Source organism: Chamaea fasciata, unplaced genomic scaffold (assembly GCF_029207755.1).
Source record: "Chamaea fasciata isolate MVZ Bird 193981 ecotype frontalis unplaced genomic scaffold, bChaFas1.0.hap1 SCAF_4, whole genome shotgun sequence".
Lineage (NCBI taxonomy): Eukaryota > Metazoa > Chordata > Aves > Passeriformes > Sylviidae > Chamaea > Chamaea fasciata.
In genome coordinates, this window is record NW_027094089.1 from 6,633,155 (window position 1) to 6,657,325 (window position 24,171).

Consider the following 24,171-nt stretch of genomic DNA (forward strand, 5'->3'; position numbering starts at 1 on the left):
TCACAAATCACAGGAAACTCAGTGTGCTGTGAGGCTGATGCCCCTTTTGCAGAACAGGGGAAGTGCAGCGTTTTTTCCAAGGAAGCAACTCATCAGAGAAGAAAGAAAGAAAGGTGAGAGGAAATTCCCAAAATGCAAAAGTGACTATACTAGTAAGATACATGACCTCTGATGGATGAATCAGATGGACCTTGTTTCCTTACAGTTAAAGCAGTAACAGGAGCTGAGAAACCATCTTTTCTCTACTAGTGCCATTTGAGAATGTAATGAAAAATCCTCAGAACAATATGTTCTGAAAAGCTATGCTTACTTATGAGAATAATCCTTTTTTAGTGATGCACATGCTATAAGATATACATTCCTTTGTATATATACATGTCTGTCCACACAAAATAGTCTCGCTCTTATGTTCAAGCCCTCGTCACAGACTGGCTGTGGGACCACTTCCACACTCCAGTGTGGCTATTCCTGTATATTACTGTGCATGACTGAAGTACAGAAGTATGTGTGTTCTGCCTACCTGGAAACATTTGATGAAATCACGTTTTACCCCACAAGGCAAATGTCTTTTTCGTAAGGATATTACAAATACTGTTTGAAACAATGATTTTGGTCAGATTTCAGTTTTGAACTCAAAGGAGAGTTTTTTGTGAAAAACACTACACCTGTTTCCTCCTTTAGACAAGAAGCAAAATAATTGAAATTTCTCACTTAAAACAAAGGAAATATTTTTGTTAAGTAAAAAATACAGGATTCCTCAAGATTGTTGAGCAATATGAAAAACGCTTATCTTTCCTTCTGATTTTCATATCAGCCCAAGTATACCTAGGAATACCCTCACCTGGCTGCTGTCCAGTAGCACCATAAAACTCAGTGTGGAATGGCTTAAATTAAAAGTTGTTTATGAGTAGTAAAGCCAATGATTATTTCTATTACTTACCACTAGGAGTGGTGGAACCATTTTTACACCATGCACAGCCATCATTGTGTGCTGATCATAAGCCACATATTTCACAAAGATGTAATTTTAGGAATACTTCTACTTAAATGTGTGTCCTGTGGCTCTGCTGAACAAGCTTCCCAACATACAGCTAAGGTTTCTTACTACCACAAACAAAAGGCCCCAAACTGAAATTCGTGAACTGCAAAATTTGCTGCAGTCCACCTGAGCCATTTTTTCCTAGCCTTAAAAGTGATGGCACCAGGGAGTTTCCTGAAGTCTTTGGGACAATTTTCCAGGTGCCTTAGTCAACCTTAGCAATTTCAAGTAGCTTCAATATAGCAAAAAAGTTTGGTTCTCAGGTTTTTTAAGAATGTAAAAGAGGAAAATGAAGTTTCCCTGCGGCATACCTCTTGAGGCAGGTGTCACATCTCCTTTCAAGGTATGAAGGGTGCAATATTAGTTGAGGATTGGTGGTGCATTATATCATACAGTTCCATCTTGGTGATAAAACACAAGGCTTAGGAGCTGCAGTAGGGAAATCTTGCAAAGATGTCTTGAGAGATTTGCTCTCTACTTCTGGAATGTTTATCAATTTCCTCTGTCCTTGGTATTAGATGCCGCTCTCAGGCAGGTACTGCAATCAAACCAGAGCTTTTTTTGTTTGTTTGTTTTGGTTTTTTGTTGTTTTGTTTTGTTTTGTTTTGGGGTGGATTTGGTGTTTTTGTTTGGCTTGGTTTTTTTTGTTTTGTTTGTTTTATATTTTTTTTAAATTTTACTTTGTTGGTGTTTTGTGTGGTTTTGGGTTTTTGTTTGTTTGTTTTTCCTAAACTGTGCAAGTTCAGAGGAAAGGCATTTTTATCCCACTGACTTGGCCCTGTCTCATGCCAGCAACATGGTCTATTCAGTTTCAGCTGTCTCTGAGGTACACATGCAGCTGTGTCTTCCCTGTCAGGGTGATGGAAGAAGAGCTGAGCTCTGTTTGTGGGTTCACAGGAGCACAGGTGGGAGTGGGGCAGAGAGAAAAGAGAGGAAGTAGAAGCAAAACAGCAGACAGAAAAAGGAGGTCAGAGGACCCAAGATGCTATTGCAGCCTGAGCAGTACATGGAGGGGCAGATTAAAGCAGAGTAGTGAGGCTGGAAGAGTGGATGCAAAATGGACAGTTGCAGAGACCATAATCCAGAACAGCTTGAGAAATAGTGTCTCCTCTCCTCTCCTCTCCTCTCCTCTCCTCTCCTCTCCTCTCCTCTCCTCTCCTCTCCTCTCCTCTCCTCTCCTCTCCTCTCCTCTCCTCTCCTCTCCTCTCCTCTCCTCTCCTCTCCTCTCCTCTCCTCTCCTCTCCTCTCCTCTCCTCTCCTCTCCTCTCCTCTCCTCTCCTCTCCTCTCCTCTCCTCTCCTCTCCTCTCCTCTCCTCTCCTCTCCTCTCCTCTCCTCTCCTCTCCTCTCCTCTCCTCTCCTCTCCTCTCCTCTCCTCTCCTCTCCTCTCCTCTCCTCTCCTCCCCATCTTTGTAAAAAAAAAAAAACAAAGAAAATGTTTTCCAGAAAACAAAGAATTAGATGCAGAGGTATATTTTGTAAGTATATCTCAGAAATGTTTGGTGATGACGACTATGCACACATGAACTTGAGCATTTATCTGGGAAGAGAACAGCCTACTCCTAATGGCACAGATGTTAAAGGGTTTGAACACTAATGGCAGCCACAATATAAGTCAATAAGTTGTTCCTCTCCTTGTCTTATTCAGTTGGAGGTTGGTCCATGATTTGGCTGGAGACTGCGGAGTGTGAACACACTGCATTTGTACATGGATGCCAAAAGTTCTGTGCATTAGGCCTCAATATAGTTAGAGGGAGTTTTTTCCTCACCTGGATAGACTATCAAGTTGTCTAGACGGTTCTTTCTGTGATTTCATAGTCCGTAACACAATAAATTAATGAAGAAGAAAACACAGCACAGTCTTTTTGCATGTCCAGACAGTATTTCAAAACCCAGAGGTTATTATCCTTCAGCTATGAAACATTTTTATCATCACCATTTTTATTCACTGCTTTAAGAATAATTACTCATCTGATTATTTCCATGAGAATCTTGAGTCTTACATTAAATACATTTTAATTGTGAGATAATTAATGATAAAAATCAGGTCTTGATTCCATTCCTGCCTTGATCACCTATTTCTTAGGAAAGCAAATGAATTAATGCCCCTGGTGGAGGCATTATCATGGGTTTGTAGGATATCGAAAACTACACTAATGTTGTCAAAATCCAAAATCTCACAAATTATAGGCATGCAAGAAGTAGCAAAATGGGGGTGAGGGAGAGAAAATCTTGTGATTCATAACAAAACCACAGATTATAGTTCTGTTCAGAGTGGAGTAAAGGGCAAGAAAAGGAAAATTGTGAGAGAAAAGGGAAAGTGGGGTTGAGGAATGGGAGAAAGAAAGGGACCACACACTTAAAAAATCAGCATTTCTCCTTCAGATAGGCTATAATTTCAGCTCTGCATTGAAGGAATTTATTACAGCAGGTTAGTACTTGAACATCTCTATATTAATCTGTAAGAGTCCAGAGCAAGAGAAAAACAGCATCTGTTAATTTAGCCTGAGAGCAAAACAGAAGTACAGAGAAGAATAAAAGAAGAAAATGGATTTGTTAAGTGTAGCATCTGGTTGACTGTTTTACATACCGAGGAAGGGGATGGTAGAGGTCATAGGGCATGATCTGCTTGTATCCATCACTGTTAGGAACAATAATGCCAACCCTCTGAGTAAAAGGTATACATAATAAAATAAACACTAAATGATCACATTATACAACTTCTGTCTATTACAATACTGTATTACTTTACACAACTTTTTCTATTATAGTATTATAAACCAACCCCAAAAAAATTTTACCTAAGTTGTCATCCCATTAAAAAAAAAAAAGCTCCCATCCTACTTTTTCTGAGTAATTCAAAGAATGAATCACTGGTTACTACTTTTTTCTTATAAATATAAGTGTTTTACAAATAACCAATCTATTGCTAAAAGTGACCCAAATATTATTTTAACTTACATTGTTATTATCTAGCACCAAAAAGAATGTTTCTATCCTTAATACTTGCTTGGATCCAAAGTCACTGAAGACAATAGGGTAACTTCTCTGAAGGCAAAATAAAATCCTTCTTATAACTATTATTTGGTTGTTTCTGCCCATCAAATAAAACCTCTGCTTTTACAGGGGCCAAGATTAGAAATCTAGGTAATCATAGTGCAAGAATGTAAGCCTGAAATTCTTGTATCTTCACCTTAAACGAATCCAGACATGCTTGTTTGGGTGGTGGGGGTTTTTTTGGTGGGTTCCCACCTGCCCGCCCCCCCCCCCCCCCCCCCCCCTGGGAGAAAGAAAGATTAACATGTCAGGTTGGATTTTTTTCTTTGTCGTAACTAGTTGGCTTGCTCTGCTATACTGTTATTGGTGTGGTGTTACAATGTAGCATCTAAAAGTTATAGAAGGCAATAGCATAGATCAAAATTAGGAATTATCTGAAATGTTATTGTGCCAGTTATATGTGGGATGGATGCCACTTGTCTCATTGGCAACTATAGGGTCTCACTGAATTGCTAGTCTGAAATGTCATATTTTGTCTGCACTGTTTATAGTTTTGAGTCAGTGTAACATTAACCATGTTGTCTCACAGTTACCAGGCATATCTATTAACATAAAACAGATGATCTCAGAGGACCTAATTTATCACATTTGTCAAAGCCACTTGTGTATTTGGATGGGGCAAGTGGACAGAAAAATTGAGGAGTGAATACTAAATAAAAAGAAAAAATAAAAATAAGAAGTGTGTCTCCATCCAAGTTACAGAGAGATGATAAAGAATGTCAAGAATAAAGGTGATTTTCAGGAGCCTTTTACAGATGAGAGGTGGTAGGTATGCTGCTATGGATTTCTGCAAGGGGGAAGGAGTGAAGGAGGGGGAAGGGGGAAAGTATTCTCCATCCTCAACACAGTTTACTGAAAAGTGCTCTAAGCATTCAAAGGAGTCTTGTCAGGACAGGCCTAAAGGGGTCTATTCTCCTTTCAATTAACAGGGATTTTACATGCATAATTTGTACAAAATAGAAGAATGGATCCCATTGTGTTTCCACAGCAAGGAGTCAGTTCCAGGTCAGTGTGATGGAATTTTTCAGCTAAAGCACTGGAAGCAGCTGGACCCTGGAAGTGTGTGAGAGGGACTAGACAGTTCCCTCTAAGATTAGCAGACAATGCAGTCACAGGAACTCTCTGCTTGAGTGTGCATATTTGCATCTTCGAAGAGCTGCTTGTCTCCACTAAAAAGTCTAGGAGAAGGTGTTCTGGCACTGGGAAACTTTGGACAAGACAAGTGAGTAATTTAGAGTATGGTCAATGAACAACTCTTTTCAGAATTAGCTTGATCGGTAGACATCTGGAGAATGTGGAGGAATTGTGTATTAATACTTTAGGAAGATAGAAGGGAACTTTTTGTGAGGGGTTTTTTTGCCCCTATTTTTGTGAATTTGCTGTTCTCCTGACTGTTCTACTGGTGCTGTTGAAGTTCCACTCTGAAGCTGTTTGCACTTTCCAGCTCATCAGCTTGCTGACAAGTGGTTGAAACAAAAGGTTAACATAGTGAGTTAAAAAATGAAATAATTAACCCTACAAAAGCATCTACTGCCTAAGAAAGAAGCAGATTTCAAAACATTTCTCATTCATTGCAGTGAAAAGTATTTTCTTTCTAATAAACGTGATGTCTATGAATAATCCAGGTCTACATGCCTTAGAATGTATACTTCCAAGACTGATCGGATAGAAATAACTGTACCACATTCAAACACTGTTATGAATATTGAGTAACATTTAAAAAGCACTAGGTTAATATTGTAACTGGAAAGGTTTGACCATCAAAAAATTTTGCATGCAAAAATTGCATATCTGTAAACAGAATTACTGATGCTGTCTTTGTGCATGTGTGAGGGGCTGCCAAAGGCCCTCATTCTGTGACTTCAAGAAAATGAATCACTATATAGCCAGCTATATAGTCATAGCAAGGAAAAAGACCTCCACAATAATACACAATGGTTTAATTTATGATTTTAAAAAAAATTGTCTTAAAACAGAAGAACAGATGGTTATGGTATTATTAATGACATCTGCACTTTTCTAGCTAGTCTTCTGTGGGCCCTTTTGTTTGTGTTCCATAAAAACCCCCTAAGCCTAAGTTAACACTTCAAAAAAAATCTTAGGAGCTTACCTCGGTGTATTCTTATTTTTGATGGGACAAAATGGATTAAATTCCATGAATCTATCAGTCCATCATACTCCTACAAACTAGATGGAAAAGATCTACTTTATGGGGTTTATTTACTGCACATTACCCAGACAATGCAAAGGGGATGGTGTGCTAAACGAACAGAGGAAATATTAATTTCTTCACTGAAGTATGTGCAAGTAGCTAACAGGACTCATTCACATCAAGAGATTTGGCAGGAGCAGGAGCACAAAGCAAATTATTTTGCAGAGCTGTTCTGTCTCATATGTCTGCAATCTCCCATGCCTTTCAGACCAACAAGTCCTGTCATACATCCTGCACATTGTTGTTTTTTACCCCCTGAGAGCTGGCAGTCTCAACACAGTTGCTCTTCCAAGGCAGGTGTATGGTTGGAATGGGCGCTGCACATACCAGAAGTGAGGGTGTTGCAATCAGATTTGCCATCTCTGCAAACATTCAGCCTTCCCCCGGGATGAGTTTCCACAGCTGCATTCCTTGGAGAACATGTTTGGTCAACTCTCCAGTTGCTCCTTTCCCCCCTTAACGTGACTTAGCACAGATGACAAGCTCAAGTGCCTTTTTCTTCTACCTCTCTGATGACTGTCTTTCTGACAAGGCCAGCCCTTCCCAGCTCTCTCTCCTCATGCTGACAAGTCTCAGGTTGGAACCTGTTGAGCCAAGCAGGGGCATAGGTGCTAGGACTGAGAGAGGAGGCAGCAGAGAGAAAGGACATCTGGTCCCAAGGTGCCTCAGGGTGGTGTGACCTGCATGGGGACAGACAACCTGCCACTCCCATGCTGGTGTCCTGCACCTGTGCTGTGCCAGCCTCTGCAGAATGGTCACACACCTCTGGCTCACAGCCTTCACTTCTCCTGAGGGCTCTGTCTTTCCAGGGGTGTCCTACTCACAGCTGCAGGGCTGCCCATGCTCCTGGGTGGCTGCACCCATTACACCTCTTTCCAGATATGGCCTTGCACACAAAGATTTAAACTGTCATTGAAATTTGGAGACCTGGGAGTAAATGATCTGCATGGCAGGGGCTGCACCATCTAAGCAATGGAGTATATTTAAGACATCATTAGCAGTGAACAAATCATAATGAAAAGTTAAAGCAGCTTGGGTTGGTTGTGCTGGAAGATATGAAAGCGCTCACCAGAAAAGACAATAGTTTAGCATCCAATCCAGCATCTCTGTGAAAGCCATGATTATCATTGGACAGAAAACAGTCTTGTGCAAAAGATTTCACTTTAACACTTCAAATCCTGACACTAAGGTGGGGTGTGATACTGCACTTCAGCAATCTCTGAAGATGCCACACTGAACATTATCTCCTTGTGCTACAAGAACATTTTCTGTGTGGAAAAACAGCTAATGAGGCCCTCAAAGAGATGGTATCTGCTAATGCCTCCCATGTATTACCCTGTGAATTTATTACTTTTTCCTTTCTGAGCTGCGGTAGATGAAAGTAACACCACAGGTACAGGCAACATCAGTTTCAGTGCCTACTTTTACTGGCAGTGAAACAGTAATTCTCAGTTACGCTACCAGTGTGAGCTACCTTGCTGGTTTCTGGATGCTATCAATATGAATCTTGATGAACTACCATGTATGTTTTGTTTATATGTCCTTTATACACTCTCAGTACTTTAAAGATTGGCAAAAGCCAATGTCTCCTGCTTAAACATTTTAAATGGCATGTCAGTGGATGCTTTAAAAACCTACTTATGAATGAAAAACCCTACTAAGAAAGCCATTGTTTTATGTCAGTCTCCAAAAAACCCTCTTGCTTTAAATAGAATGTCTGCCTGGCATGACAGTGTCTCACCTTTATAAAAAATGTTTTGTTTATGTTGCAGAGATTTTAAATTCTAAGCAACATATGGTTTAATTATCATTGCATTAGACTGCTAAAAACCAATCTCTTCACAGTGTTCAAAAGAGGTGTTTCCAGTCAAAAGAAGAAAAACTAATTCTTTCCAGTAACATGACTATAATGCTTCTAAACATCTCCCTTTTAAATTTATTTCAGTATTTTATGGTGGTTTGGATGAGCAGTGTTTAACACAAAGAGGGGATGAGCTGAGAAGTAGTTAACACTTCTAAGTGTTAACAAATGAATATCCAGTGAAAATCTCTGTAAATGACCATTTACTTGCTGCAGTTTTGGTATCTTCTAGGACTTAAAATAGACTAATTTCCTGTAACTTTATGTTGGGCAGACTGATACCTGCATTTGATGCTCATAGCAGTACATGATATATTTTCCCACCTTACAGCTTGTTATCAGAAGCATCCTGTCAGCTCCTTTCTGCCTTTTTTTGTGTGTTTCATTAATATGTATTGTCCCATTATAGCTGAATTTGCTCTGCTATTCACATCTTTTAAGTGCTTGACAAGTGCTTCCTGGCCCACCCTCCCTGCCCATTCTGACAAAGTTATTTTCTAGATTAATTTAGATTACTTTTGCCCTGTCCAAAAATTCAGGATTCCAACCACTTGTGTTGAGAAGAAATGTATCTCTTCAGGCATTAGAATTATGTGCTGCTCATCTTTATCCTGCTCTTGAGCTCAGGTGACCCCGATTATTATTACCAGAACATTGCCATTGCTACCAGCTCCTTTTCCATCTACAACTCTACTTACACGTTGCCAATAATAGTATGGACTTTTCACAGCTGAGAATCACTCTGAATGGTCATAACATCCTGGCGTCTTTTGAATGCTTTTACTTGTACTTAAGTGCTCTTGTTAGGTTAGCTGAAAATTAATAACTAAAAGCTACAATTTAATTTAAATTTTAATTTAATTTTAAGTTTCCTTTTGGTAATGCCTACCTCTGCCACCACCCAGTATGGATATTTAAATGAGAATGCTGTGGTAGATGTAATAAATAAATTTGTGTATAAATAATATTGTATGTTATAACCTTAAAATTGTCATTGCAAGTTTGGATTCCCAAAACTGCAAAAGGCATCTCTGAATACTGAGGCCCATTGTGCAACTGTGAGATAGCAGAACAAATCCAAAATTTGCAACAGAAATGGCAAGACTGAACGGGAGATGGCCCATTCATCAAGTGTGGACTCTTCACTCCATGGTCGATCAGCATCAGCGGTCAATCAGCATCTGATACCAATCTGGGTGTAGGAAGTCCGGAGATTGAACTGATCACTATTCCAATGCCCGGTTCCAGTAACACCTTTCAGACTCTACATACTGCCAGGAAATTCTTTCAAAACCAAACTCTGAAATAAAGAAACACATGAATATGCAGACTGGACAAAGACTCACAATAGACTTGCCTCTGGGCAGAAAAATGGTATAAAATCTGTGCGCCCGAAAACCAGCATCTGTGGACGAGGTGGGACAGCACTGTTGTGGCTGCTCCTCTGTCCACCCAGCATTTGATCGATGTTGTCCAATTTTATGGTGGCTGTCTCAGATTAATTTTGGAAATGGCAAAATAAAATCTTTGATATCAGACTGGTTGATAATCATTTATAACAAATGCTAAAAGAAAAACTTTGGCAAGTATGAAGAGGAGTTTGCAATTTTGCTGGAGGACAACATTAATAGTGTATATCTCAGAGTTCCGTCAGGGCACTGGATGCTGAAAACCTTGCTTGAATGAGAGATTTTCCCCCAAATTCTCCACAGGTATAAACATTATTTCTAGTGGCAGACTTACAGATAAAACTCTAGGCAAACTCCAGGAACTGAAGTATTAAAAACCCACTTTATACTATAGGCTTGCTAATAGGAAATTTTTTAGACAGTTGCTTTATGAATTTAGAATTCTTGCTGAAATTGCTTTCAGGAATCTTTATACAACATTGAAATCTTCTGGTAAAAATGAATAGAGCTCTTGTGACTCAGAAACTCCCACATTAACATGTAGACACAATAGATAAAAATATATGGGAGATTGGTAAAAATGCAGAATGGCATGACTGGGAATGTCACCTAAAAGCTGAAGATGAAATCCAGAAATACTGACAATATCCTGGTGAGCAAGTGAATGATGAGTGGGGCAGCAGCCTTTTACACATTTGTCAAAATTGCTTTTTGGGGGGAAGCCTTGGAATTATGAAGTGAATGTGTCTTCTGCTTATAGCACCTTAGAATTGTGCTAAATATGTGTTAAGCACACCAGGTGAGGTCACATATGAATAAAACTTTTCTGTAAGCAGGAAAAAAAATCCATTCTTTTAAAATTAAAATTTACCAGAAAGAAGGATGAAGATGAAAGATAAAAATACCTTCCCATCTGTGAAATTTTGGGTAGTTAAAAGATTTTCATTTAATAGAAGGGGAGTGGACTAGATTGAACTGGCTGCTGTTTACATCAGTACACATTAAGACTTCTTTTTGCCAGTCAAAAGCAGACTGCTGTAAAATCATAATGCACTGTAAACAAACAGACCTTTCCTTTTTACTTTGTAAGGCATGCACTGAATCCAAAACAGATTTGATAAGATAGGCTGAATAGATCATTGTTATGTAGGGATTAAAAGGCATTCAGTGTCATCGTGTACCATGTACTCTGTGAGACAGGAATTACTGGTCTGACTTGGATGAACGGTTTATGTGCCTGCCTCTACTTAACCTGCAAAATGAGTATGTATAAATTATATGTGTTTGATAAATAACCACCCACATATGTTCCCATGCTTATTGAGACTAAGCTTTTTTGCTATTTATGATGTCAGCGAATACTGCTAATTAGTCAACACAATAAAGTAAAACATTTCTATGCACTAGACTAAAGAGGTAACTTATTGCAGGCTCACACAATACTTGTGACATTCACTTAAACTTGTCTTTCAGCTTACTCTTAGCTGAAAATCTTAGCGTAAGCTTCCCTACAGCAACCACTCTCAGTTCCTTTATTCAGTGCCACTATGGTCTTCAACGATTATTTGCTGTGGCATTCATTAACACACCATAGGAACAGTCAGCAGCCACTAATCAGCTATGCCTCACTGGCACTGGATTTGCCAGGAAAAATTAACTTTTAAGTTTTATACTGGTGGAGCGGAGCAGCCCCCACACAGCAAAGACACTGCTGAGCCAAGACATGCTCCTTGTCCATGCTTCTGACCTTGTGTTTCTGCTTCACCTACCCTCTTCCTGACTGCAAGAAATCATCAGGAATCCAGAAGTTACCACAGATTTCCTCGGGGTTTTTTTCCCTCTGGGTTGCTGATTCTTTAATTCTTTACAAAGGTGTAAAAATGTACTGTACAAAATTTGTGTATTAAAATTGTGTGTGGAAAATTATACATTGGAATTAAAAAACCTGGATTCTTGGAGACAGTCCGAGGGCGTCTCCAAGAATTCCAAAGTCTTTTTTTAGCTTGGAGGGGCCAGCATGACATTTGCAACATAACAGAAGAGATAACGTGAAAATGGCTCATTAATCATGGGTGGGCCACATCTTCGAAGCCACTCAAGGATCTGATATCAATTGCGATGGAAACTAGCAGATGATTTCATCAAGTGCCCCAACAGAAAATTCAGTGACACTTGTTTGGACTTCTTTACAATTCTTCAGGAAACCCTTTCAAAAACACCCCTCAGGGGATGAAAGACATCTCAGCAGTCGTGCTTTTGGCACAGAGTCGAGCTTTTAGCATGAGGTCGTGCTTTGGGGGAAATCGAGTTCTTTGCAGCAGTCGTGCTTTAGCCTCAGGGCAGAAAAACTGCTTAAAGCTCCTACCCTGAGACTCTGAATTTGTGGACAGTACGCCGGAGAAGCACCCTTGCTACTTCCGGATTGTCCACCCAGCATTCGATCTATGTTGTCCTGATTTATCGTGGCGTTTCGAAATTGATTTTTGAAATTGCTAAATAAACCTTTGGATTTTGAATTGGCTCGTGATTATTTATAACAAAGGCATTTTTGAAAACAGTAATTTGAAATTTGGCATCCTCTGAACATGTTTCCAAAAAGCCAGTTTCTCTGGGATGGCATAGCTGTATTTCTAAATGACTCTCGCTCCCATAAGGGTCTTTATATCAAAAAACTTTGCCTTGTTTTGTCTTATATAAAACAAAATTACTTCCTGACATCTGACATCTGCCCAGCTGTTACTTTTTTTTCTCTTTTCTTCCATGTACCCTGCAGTTGTCTGCATCATCATTTGAGAATATGTCATTTAAATAATTGAGAAAAGTATGGAAAATATCCACCACGCAAATTCCAGAGGAAAATTACATATTTGACCCAGAACAGAATGTTTAAAAAATAGCACGTTAGAAGTAAAAAAAATAAATAAAGCAGCTACATAAAATTACTTTCTCATTGAGAAGGTGATAGGTGACTCTAGAAAATAGCTTCCATACTGATTCATATTTTTCAACAATCCTTTTCCTGAGACATTCATGTTTCAACCTTCTACCTGATCATACCTCGCCTCTGTTGACAGCTGTCTCTAACAAAATGTGCTAATAGGAACAAAGGCATATAAACTGCTATAAACTCTGGATAAGGATACCTTCAATGACAAAGAGATCTGAGCGTTAACTCCAGAAAAGGCAAGTAAATTTCAGTGAAAACTGTCTCTAAGAAGTTAAATCTATCTTTGCCATAGAGTGATTCGTTCTGCTCTGATAATGTAATAATAATGCCTAGCTAGTCTAAAACTGGTAACACCTTGTTTGGGCAGCAACCATCCTCAATCAGGTGGATACATTGCCCCACAGGTTTCTTAAGTATCCTTTTTCTGATTAGGACATCTTTTTTCTTTGATGACCTCCCGCAATCTGAAGTGACACAGGAACATTTTAGGTGATGCTAGCTTGAACTCGCTTTATCCAACTTGGAAAGAAGCTAGTCTGGAGGGAAAGGAGCTGGTGATAAAATGGCTTTAGGGCATTCTTGCATTGCCTGCTGGGCTATGCTTAACCATCTTTTAGCAAAGCCACTCAAGAGGGCCAAAAGGTTTAGATTGCACAAATAAACACTTGCTGTTTACTGAGTGGCTGCAGATGGACTCCCATTCAAGTTCAGGGCAAACAGTGCAACAAAGGATTGGTCTTTTTTGTGGTTTTCTTTCTTTTCTTATACGTGAAAAATCTGACTATCTAACCTTACTATTTTTACTATTAATCTTCTGAGGGAGAATGCACAGGACATTCCACCTTAATACGAGGGAAAATATCTTTACTGTGCAGCGCCAGTGAACTGGCACAGATCGCCCAGGGAAGGCGTGGAGTCTCTCTCACTGAGGATAATCAAGAATCATCTGAACATGAACCTGTGCCATGTGCTCTGGGATGACCCTTCTTAAGCAGGAAGGTTGGAACAGATGAAACCCTGTTGTCCCTTCCAACCTTACTCATTCTGTGATTCTGTGGGGCAGCAGAGATGAGGCTTTCATGTGGGGCCAAAGGACATTGTTGACTAGACCAAAATCACTCATTACATTTTACAAGTTACCATAAATGCAAGTAGGTTTTTTATTAAGAGGGAAAAATTTTAAAAATCCCATAAAAGTAGTGCATCTAATTGTAATGACAATAATTTTCACACAAAAAGAATTTTTTTCATCTCACTAACACTTAAGAGACATTATTGATCATGGGGATGGTATCATGGACAATTTGTTTTCTCATACTTGGTAACAAATAATGAGGCAAAATACATTCTGAGGGGAAGAAACAACCATTTCAAATCAGTCTTTGCTATGTGAAGGTGCTAAATAGAAGTGTTCTACACAGTGCATTCTTAGAATGTGAGAGAAGTTGAATTATGTAGTATAAATGACACTGAGAAATAGCAACAGAATATTTTCCTATTTTATTTTACTCCTTTAGAGCTCAGTCTACTTTAAAATAAAAGCCAACTGACCTGGCAGGACAAGGATCCAGATTACACTCTTGAAGCTTTGGCTTGGGCTTGATATTTTCAGGATAATAGTGACAGTATTGATCTGCTACTACCCGATTGCTTCTCAGATCAAAGCACTCAGCAGATGTCAGCTGATAGCCTGCAATACACAGAGGAATAAATAATGTGAGATGTGATGTTCTTCCTGTTTGGCTCTGAAATGTAGTAAGTTCTGGTTTGGAAAAAGAAAACTAATTTCAGCTTGCTTCAGTGCTTTTGGACATAACAACTGTTGTTTTACAGGCCAGATTGCAAACAGCAATGTAAATCATATGTAGCAGGAAACAAAAGATAGCCAGAATGGTCAAGCAAAAATTCAGAAGGCTAGAAAAAACAAAGAAAAAACCAAAGGCTGAGGTTTCTTAATCACCAAGAATTTTGCTGTTAGTTTCAGTATAGAGAATAATCCATCTGGTAGGAACAGGTAGGGATGAACGGAGACATCTTGTTTTACCAAAAAAAGTCCAAATCCCATCAGCCCTTATGTTTAACAGCTGTAGCATTAAATGCAGGCATGTAAATATCAAGAGGTATTTTATCTACAGAGTCTGGAACAATGCTGAAAATCTAAAGGCTGCTACCACAATGCTAAATCCCTCCCTTCATTTAGTTGTAACTACTTAAATTTTTAAATTTTACCCATTTTTAAGGTCCAAAACTCAGGGCAGCAATAGGGACAGGGTCATGTATGCAGATGACAGCTTCTAAAATACAATGGTAATTCATTACCTCCACCACAGGATGCTGAACAAGGGAAAAAATCAGTTTCCCTCCATCTGTGAACGATAGGCTGGTAGAAGATGAACTGGACTGAACTGTCAGCAGCACCAGCATAACTGATCTGAAAAAGAGGTTATATCAAAGAATGAACCTAACACGAATGCTGGGAAGAAGTATTCTACCACAAGCATCTTGCAGATTGAAACTTCATGACACCTTGAAGCTTCATGAAATACCAGATGTATTTTGCAACAGGAAAACTAAATTCAAAAACAAAGCATTGATCGGTGGCAAAATCTTGGCTCACAGTCAAATATATTTCTGGGCATAACCAGTGACCATTTTGAAATCACATTCTGAAATAATGAGTGCATGGCAAATATGACTAGTGCTACTGAATGATCTTACAGCGACAGAGGACAGGGACAGATGCTTAGTAAATCAGAAAATGAACTTCCACTACCGACTGTCCCTGACACATGGACATAGATTTTAGATTGTTAATATTTCCCAAAAAACAGTTATAATACACTTGATAGTACAGACTAAAACATGGAAGGCTGCACTGTGAAAAATAGAAAACAGAATAAAAACTTTACTTCACCATTTTTTTCCTGAGGTGAGGTCATTCTCCATTGTGGGACTGTCATTATTATTTGTTCTTCTGCTTACTTTATTTTGCATGAAAAAATGCTTCTTTCAGTCATAGCATGGAATCCTGGCTGGGGCTAGGTGCATGTCTGCAAAACTCTTTAGAGCCTACACCTGAGCTTAAAAGCTAGCATGCTTTCAGTACTAGATGTGCTGAATGGATGTCCCACATAAACAAGAGTTTGTAGTGTGAAGACTGCAATACAAGAGACCTTCACACTGGTAAAGCAGCACCACTTACACCCAGCCCAGTAAAAAATCCTTCCTGTTTGATATCTGTGCTGATTAATTCAGTTTTGAGGACTCAGGTACTCCTAGGAAAAATGTTCTGTGCTGGAAGCCATCTGGGGAGATCTCTGATCTTAATGTGCAGGAAAGGCATTCTCTGGGGAGAATTCTGCTTTTACTCTTTGCTTTTTAAGGATCATCACTGATTCCGAAACTCAGATCTACTCAGCAGTATGGCCTGCAGTGAATCATGAAGAACAGACCAAGAGTTCACACATGGGCTACTATAAAAAGAACAGAGAAAAAAAAGAGTTTACATTGAAAAAAATTCAGGAAGAAAGAAGAGTTCCTCCCTCTCTGCAGACTATCCCTGCATGTCTGGCGTTATCTGTCTGTTTCAACGCAGAGAAAAGACAGATGTACCATTTTTTCCAGCTTAATGTGGAAGTCACTCACACAGCCATGATAACAACATAGGTGGGGAAAGAACTACAATGAACCACAGTCATAAGCTCAAATTAAACAAAACAAGCAAAAAAAAAGAAGCATACACAATATTGTGTATTTTTAAGGAGTATCGTAAGCAGAAGAGGAACAATAAATGGTATTTCCACATAGCAAAAACTTCTTGATTTTGTTTGACTGTTTGTTAAAGCTAAGATCTTTATCTAGGAGAAAATATCACTGGCCACTTGAGCCCTGAAAAACTCAGAGTGAGACTTAATAGCTAAATGCTGTAAGAAACATCGTGGTTTGACTGCACAGGGCCAACTCCCACACATTGAAATACTCAGCTCTGTAGTATGATGAAATTTTTAACCCTTGAAGTATTAGCAATACCCTTGTAGCTATGAGAAATGCCAAAGATCTAAATAGAGATGGCCAAATAGCTATGAATGCCAAAGATCCAAATAGAGAATCTTAAGCTAGTCCTCTAACTAACAATGAGTTTTGCACACTTAGGTAACTGAACTAGAAAAAAAGGCATTTGAACATTATATTTGCAAATAAAATCCTATCTAAATTTATTAATAGCTGAAGTCAGAAATACCCAGATCTTGCAGAGCACTCATCCTTGCATTTGTACATGGCAACTTCCCAGATATCATCCTTGACTTCCTTTAACTTTCAAGGGAATTTGGAGCATTCCTTCCTTACATCAAAGCAGTCCTTACCCCTTTCAAAGAATTACAGAATAAACTAAGTTGGAAAAGACCTTTGAGATCATCAGCTCTAACCTATGACTTAACACCTCCTCATCAACTAAACTATGGCACTGACTGCCATGTCCAGTCTTTTTTAAAATATCTCCACACACAGTAACTCCAATACCTCCCTGGGCAGACAATTGCAGGGCACAATCACTCTTTGTGTGAAGAATTTTCCCCTAAGGTGTAGCCTAAACTTTCCCTGGCACAACTTAAGACTGTGTCCTTTCGTTCTGTCACTGCTTGCCTGGGAGAAGGGATGGAGCCCCACTTGGCTACACCCTCTTGTCAGGCAACCCCAGCTCCCTCAGCTGTTCTTCACACGGCTTGTCTTCCAGATGCTTCACCAGCCTCATTGCCCTTCTCTGGACATGTTGGGGCATCTCAACCTCCTTCCTAAACTGAGGGGCCCAGAACTGGGCACAGCACTCAAGGTGTGGCCTCACTAGTGCCTAGTGCATGGGAAGAATGACCTCCCTGCTCCTGCTGGCCACACCATTCCTGATACAGGCCAGGATGCCATTGGCCTTCCTGCCCACCTGGACACACTGCTGGCTCATGTTCAGTTGGCTGTCAACCATGAAGAATAACACCAGTCATCTAAGGAACTGGTTAATATTACTGTCCTCAGAATATCCACTGTCTAGCCTACAGTCACTATCAACAGAGATATCTTTTTTCTCTCTTGAAAGACCTTGGAAAAAAATCTTTTAGACTGTTTTTATACTGATTTTGTTAGTGCCTGCCTAGGACAATGCAAGAGAAGCACAAGCTGTTGCTCAGGTAAAGTTTGGAGTTGATAAAATGCAGATTTGTTTTGGGAGATGTTACAGAAAGTCGAAAGGAAACAAGAAAATAAAAATTTGAACACAAAAGGTGTGTAATCTTTATGAGATATTCTGATCTGCTCTATGAACAAGAGACTGCAACATCTGACTTTACCTTTGCACTTTGTTGGTTTTTCCTACAGCTCCAAAATTTGATTAGTTCACATAAAACCAAACAAGTAAAGTTCCCCCAAGCCCAAACATTTCTTGCTTGATTTTGGCAGTGTATACCTGAACCATTTCTTTTTGTTCACTGAAGAACATATAGCTTGACCTACAAAACTGCAGTAGTTTACTTGGACAGTTTCAAAATCTAATCAGCACTTTATAACCAGCAGTCATAACCAAGTAATTATTAATGTTACTTGTACAGCTAAGCCATGAAAAGTGTATTCAATAAAATGTTCTCATTTTATGAAATTGGGAGGAAGTGAGGAGGAAAGACGCCATTTCTTTCTTGTATGTGTGTGTGTGTCTCGTGACTGGGAGTCCCTAGTGGTAATTCCTGTAAGTTTGCCACTAAGGTATTTCATATTTGCAGTCATCTGGTGATGACTGCTCTCTTTATATGGTCATCGGTAGACCCCATCTGACAGTACTGTTTCATCCTGCTCGAAGGAGAGCAGATGCGTGACATGAAGTGACTACCCCAAGATTCTCTGTTTAGGGTCTGAATGTACACTATCAGCAGAGGAGATCATTTTAGCACAGACAAGTGAACAAATATGACACAGGCAAGAGAGCAGATCAGGGGTAGCTCTTGTGTGTGTGCATTCCAAAATGGGAACAGAGAAAGGGAATTATTATTTTCTACCTCAGAATCATCATGACTGATGACATCATGAGTCATTGGGTGGCTGATTATAAGAATGCTGAGCAGGTGCATTCCTTGCACTTGTGAGTCATACAGGAAACGGATGAATGTTCTTCTGTTGTTGAGTAGCAGGCAGATTAAAAGAGGCGTCTGGGGAGTCTGGTGACCCTGAGCATGCCAAACAGGGGCGTGGCATGGCAAACAGGGGCGTGGTATGACTGAGGGTGTGGCACAGCTCTGAGGGCGTGGCACAGCTCTGTGGGTGTGGCATGGCAGTTCACGGAGGCAGGGCAAGCAGGCAGGGTTGCAGGTTTTCTTGCTTGTAAGGACTGATGTGTGTTGTTTGGGGTGTTTCTGTTGGTTGGTTGTTTTTGGAGTTTCTTTTAGTAATGGTTTTTACGTGATCCAAAACTGCAGTTAGTACAAGTGCATGTGACCAAGTGGAGCCCTCCAAAAAGGATGTGTCTCTACAGACCCATTCCTGTGCGGAGTGTTTGAGCTTATCAGTGGTTTCAAGGGATGCTGTGGAGGAAACCTGCCTACAGTGTGAACAGGTGAATGATCTCCTTTCACTGGTGGCCGAGCTTAGGGAGGAAGTTAAAAAAATAAAAAGTATCAGAGAAAGTGAAAGGGAAATAGATTGGTGGAGTTCAGCCCTTCCATCCTCGCGGGAAGCCCACCAGGAGTCAGAGGACTCCTATGCCCTTGTTCTTGTAGGTGACTTTAACCCACCAGACAACTGCTGGGAACTTAATACAGCAGAAAAAAAGCAATCCAGGAAATTTTTAGAGTGTGTGGAGTTCAACCTTTTGCCGCAGCTGGTGAGTGAGCTGACCAGGGGAGGGACTATGTTAAACCTGTTGTTTGCAAATAGAGATGGACTGGTGGGAGATGTGATTGTTGGAGGCCGCTTGGGGCACAGTGATCGTGAAATTAGATTTCTCGATATTTGGTGAAATGAGGAGGAACATCAATAAGACTTTTACATTGGACTTCCAGAGGGCAGACTTTGGCCTATTTAGGAGACTTATTCAGAGAATTCCTTGGGAAGCAGTCCTTAAAAACAAAAGAGTCCAGAAAAGGTGGATGTGCTTCGAAAGAGAGATCTTGAGAGCACAGGAACAGACTGTCCCTGTGTACTGAAATATGAGTCCACGAGACAAATGTCCAGCCTGGATGGACAAGTAGGTTTTGGAGGAACTCAGGAATAAAAAGAGGATGTATCCCCTTTGGAAGGCAGGTCAGATCTCTCAGGAAGTATTTAAGGGAGCTGCTAGAGCATATAGGAATAAGATTAGGGAGGCCAAAGCTCAGTTTGAACTTAAAATGGAGACGTCTGTAAAGGATAATAAAAAATGTTTCTACAAATATATCAGTGATAAAAGAAGGGTAAGACCAACCTTTGTTCTTCATTAGATGCAGGAGGGAACTTAGTAACTGCAGATGAGGAGAAGGCAGAGGTGCTTAATGCCTTCTTTGCCTCAGTTTTTAGTGGAAAGACAATTTGCCTTTAGGAAAACTGTCCTCTTGGGTTGGTTGATGGTATCAGTGAGCAGAATGGTCCCCCTGTTATCCAGGAGGAGGCAGTCAGAGAACTTCTGAGATGCTTGGATATTCATATATCTGTGGAACTGATGGGATCCATCCCAGGATGATGAGAGAGTTGGCAGATGAGCTTGTGAAGCTTCTCTCCATCATTTACCAACAGTCCTGGCTCACTGGTGAGGTTCCAGATGACTGGAAGCTGGCCAATGTAATGACCATTCACAAAAAGAGCAGGAAGGAGGATCCTGATATTTGCAGGCCAGTTAGCCTGACCTCAGTACCTGGTAAGGTAATGGAGCAGTTTAGATTGAGTGTCATCATGCAGCACTTACAGGATGGCCAGGGTATCAGACCCAGCCAGCATGGGTTTAGGAGGGTAGGACATGTTTGACCAACTTGGTCTCCTTTTATGACCAGGTGACCCACCTGGTGTATGCAGCAAGGTCTGTGGATGTTGTGTACCTGGACTCCAGCAGGGCCTTTGACATTGACTCCCACAGCACACTCCTGGAAAAGCTGGCAGCCTGGAACTTGCACAGGAGCACTCTTCACTGAGTTAAGAACTTGGCAGGATGGCCAGGCCCAGAGGGTGGTGGTGAACGGTGCTGTATCCAGCTGGCAGCCAGTCATCAGTGGTGTTCCTCAGGGGTCTGTGCTGGGGCCTGTTCTGTTCAATATCTTCAGTGATGACATGGATGAAGGTATGGAGTCATTCATTAGTAAATTTGCAGACAACATTAACTAGGAGCGTGTGTTGATCTGTTGGAAGGTAGAAGGGCTCTGCAGAGAGATCTGGAAAGATTGGATGGATGGGCAGAGTCTAACTAAAGATGAGGTTTAATAAGTCCAAGTGTCGAGTCCTGCCATTTTGCCACAATAACCCCCTGCAGCATTATAGGCTGGGGATAGTGTGGCTGGACAGTGCCCAGGAGGAAAGGGACCTGGGGGCACTGGTGACAGCAGTTGAACAGGAGCCAGAGTGTGCCCAGGTGGCCAAGAGGGTCAATGGCATCCTGGCCTGTATCAGGAATGGTGTGGCCAGCAGGAGCAGGGAGGTCATTCTTCCTGTGTGGCACTGGTGAGGCCACACCTCGAGTGCTGCGTCCAGTTCTGGCCCCTCAGTTTAGGAAGGACGTTGAGACACTTTGAGCGCATCCAGAGGAAGCAACGAGGCTGGTGAGGGGCTTGGAGCACAAACTCTGTGAGGAATGACTGAGGGAGTTGGGGGTGTTTAGCCTGGAGAAAAGGAGGCTGAGGGGTGACCTTACAAGTGTCTACAGCTTCCTGAAAGGTGGCTGTAGTCAGGTGGGGATTGGTCTCTTTCTTCAGGCAGCAACTGACAGAATGAGAGGACACAGTCTAAAGCTGTGCCAAGGGAAATTTAGGCTGGATATTAGGAAAAAGTTTCTATGGAAAGAGTGATAAAGTACTGGAATAGTCTGGCTGTGGAGGCAGTGGAGTCACTATCCTTGGATGTGTTTAAAAAAGGACTGGATGTGGCACTTGGTGCCATGGTTTAGTTGAGGTGTTAGGGCATGGGTTGGAATTGATGATCTTGAAGGTCTCTTCCAACCTAATCATTCTGTGAATTTTGTGAGAGAGGAGCTAAACGGTAGTAATAATTTCCTATTTCTCAGAGTGGGGAAACAAGAAGGAATCAGTGAAAGTATAGCACTGAGGTTTGAACAATGAGATGTATTCCTTATTTTACACAGTGTATCATTCATTATGGAAATCATTGGCCTAAAGGCCAAATACATTGATTAGGAGAATGACCATGTTCTACATATAATAATTGAAATAATTTATATTGAACAGAAAAAAGGAGGTTTATATGAAATAAAAGCTATACATTGTTTTGAAAAGGTCTGGTTCATCATTTTCCATACATTTCACCTCATTTGCCAAAATAGGAGAAAAAAATTTTCTTGAACTTGTCACAAGATATAGTCAAGATAATGACTCTCTTTTCAGGCTGGTCATTACTTGTGAGTTTGATCTAGAAATTCTTAAAAAACCTGTGTATTTTTTGGAATCAAATAATCAGATTGGGTGGTTTTTATGACTATGACTAGCAAAAGAAGTATTGAATGCAAATATAGGATGACAAAAGCCATTGGTATAGACATGCTTCCCGCTAAATCCAATCTGCAGTGTGCCAAAATGACCTCAGAAGGACACATATCTTTAGAGGTACTTTTGCTTTACAACAAATTGACAATATTCAATTGATCTAGATGAAGCAAAGTCTTTCAGTGAGTTGACCTCGCTTGCACAGAAGCTGAATCAGTCACACTAAACTTTAACTATTACTATTTCTGTGCATTCAGCCTTAATTCTATCTCATCTACTTCCAGGAGCACCATCTTAACCCCAAGCTGTCAGTACTTCCAAGGCTCTGCACCACTTCCCACCTGATAGGAAGCCTTCTCCCAAATATGAGGTATAATTTCTTCTGGAAACATCTGCCAGCATCAGAACTAAATTGCACGGAAGACCCTTACTGTCTACACTCCCAATTCTAATATGATAATACCTCAAACATCCAAAAATATGTTAACCATAAACAGTAGTTCTTTCCTGCTAGAGAAAATTTGGCCTCTGTCTTAAAGCCAGTGCTGAAATAATTTATTTCATTCCACAAAGTAAATCACTGTGTGCTCCTTGTCCAAAGTAACTAATCCAACCCTGGCCCTATACTGACAAGGCCCATCAGCCTCTCTGCGAGCTGGCTGCCTGTACACATTCATTATCTCTTGCATGCCCTTGCAAGTCCCAGGAAGTCTAGACTAAGTCCCAACCTTTTTTTCTTTTGCAAACCTGGACTGTTATCAAATGCATTTATCTCACCAGCACTTTCTGCCAGTGCTAGATCACAGCTGATGCAACAGTTGTGTGGCTAGCTCTAGAGTTCTGTGTAATTCAGCATCCACTTTTGAGAAGCATTTTATGACTTTTTGGACAATTGGTGGGAAAAAACCCTAATTTCAGCAGTAAACGCTGCCCAAGTGAACCCAGTCCACACCATTTCTAAATCAGCCAGCAGCACAGCTCAGCCACCAGCACAAAAAAAAGCACCAGAGAGTCTCTCCTGGTAGTAGCCATTTGCCAAGGCTTGTCAGCGCAAGTACTACAGAAAGACAACATCAATACAATGTAATCCTAATCCAAATACTTCTTAAAAGTCTCCAGAAAAACATTTGCGCAATCCCACTTTATGCATCCCTCACGCAAAGGACTTGGTCTGGACAGGCACTACGAATGAGCCCTCATTGATACCAGGGGTTTAAAACCAACATAAACATAGCCTAGCCTAGATCTAGGCCTACAATTGTTTCTCCTCCAAACCCAAGCCTAGATAATACCCTTCACTAGACCTTGTTTTAAACTCACTGGTCTTTGCTGGCTCACACCTCAGTTACAGGGTTAGTGGCCTAGCTGTGCAACAATTGGGCTGTGCAGCAGACCCTAACAGGCTGTGCTTTGCCAGCCACACTCTTCACTGGCAGTCCCTACTGGTGGTTCCTGTAAGCCTACCACTAATGTATTTCATATTTGCAGTCATCTGGTGATGACTGCTCTATTTATGTGGTCATCTGTAGACCCCATCTGACAGTACTGTTTCATCCTGCTCGAAGGAGAGCAGATGCGTGACATGAAGTGACTACCCCAAGATTCTCTGTTTAGGGTCTGAATGTGCACTGTCAGCAGAGGAGATCGTTTTAGCACAGACAAGTGAACAAATATGACACTGGCAAGAGAGCAGATCAGGGGTAGCTCATCTGTAAGGGGTGTGTCCCCCTGTGAGATATTACTACTTTTATCTCTAGACTACAGAAACAGACAGATTTCCCAATGAAAATGACCTTCATTTCTTCAGGATTATATCAAACACGACACATTTTTCTTACAGGAAAGAGGAATTTCTATTCATGTGAACCAGAGTTTTGTACTGAAAACATCAAAACAGAGAAATCATCAGAATTTAGGAAAAGAAGTTCTAGTGGGATTTAAGTTTACTGGCACGTTTTCCAGGTATTTTGCCTTTCAAAAATTAAAGTTAAC

The 24,171-nt window shown here is 40.6% G+C and overlaps 1 protein-coding gene across 1 annotated transcript in view; it reads right to left on the reverse strand.

Moving 5' to 3' along the window:
• Positions 1-24,171, reverse strand: part of ADAMTSL1 (ADAMTS like 1) — a 344,714-nt gene that overhangs the window by 92,927 nt on the left and 227,616 nt on the right. Inside the window, exons 9-12 of the mRNA XM_066182248.1 lie at positions 14,843-14,954; positions 14,075-14,213; positions 3,628-3,678; positions 1,535-1,577 (exon numbers count right to left, since the gene is read on the reverse strand). Coding sequence (XP_066038345.1) covers positions 1,535-1,577; positions 3,628-3,678; positions 14,075-14,213; positions 14,843-14,954 — 345 coding nt within the window. The remainder of the gene's footprint in view (positions 1-1,534; positions 1,578-3,627; positions 3,679-14,074; positions 14,214-14,842; positions 14,955-24,171) is intronic.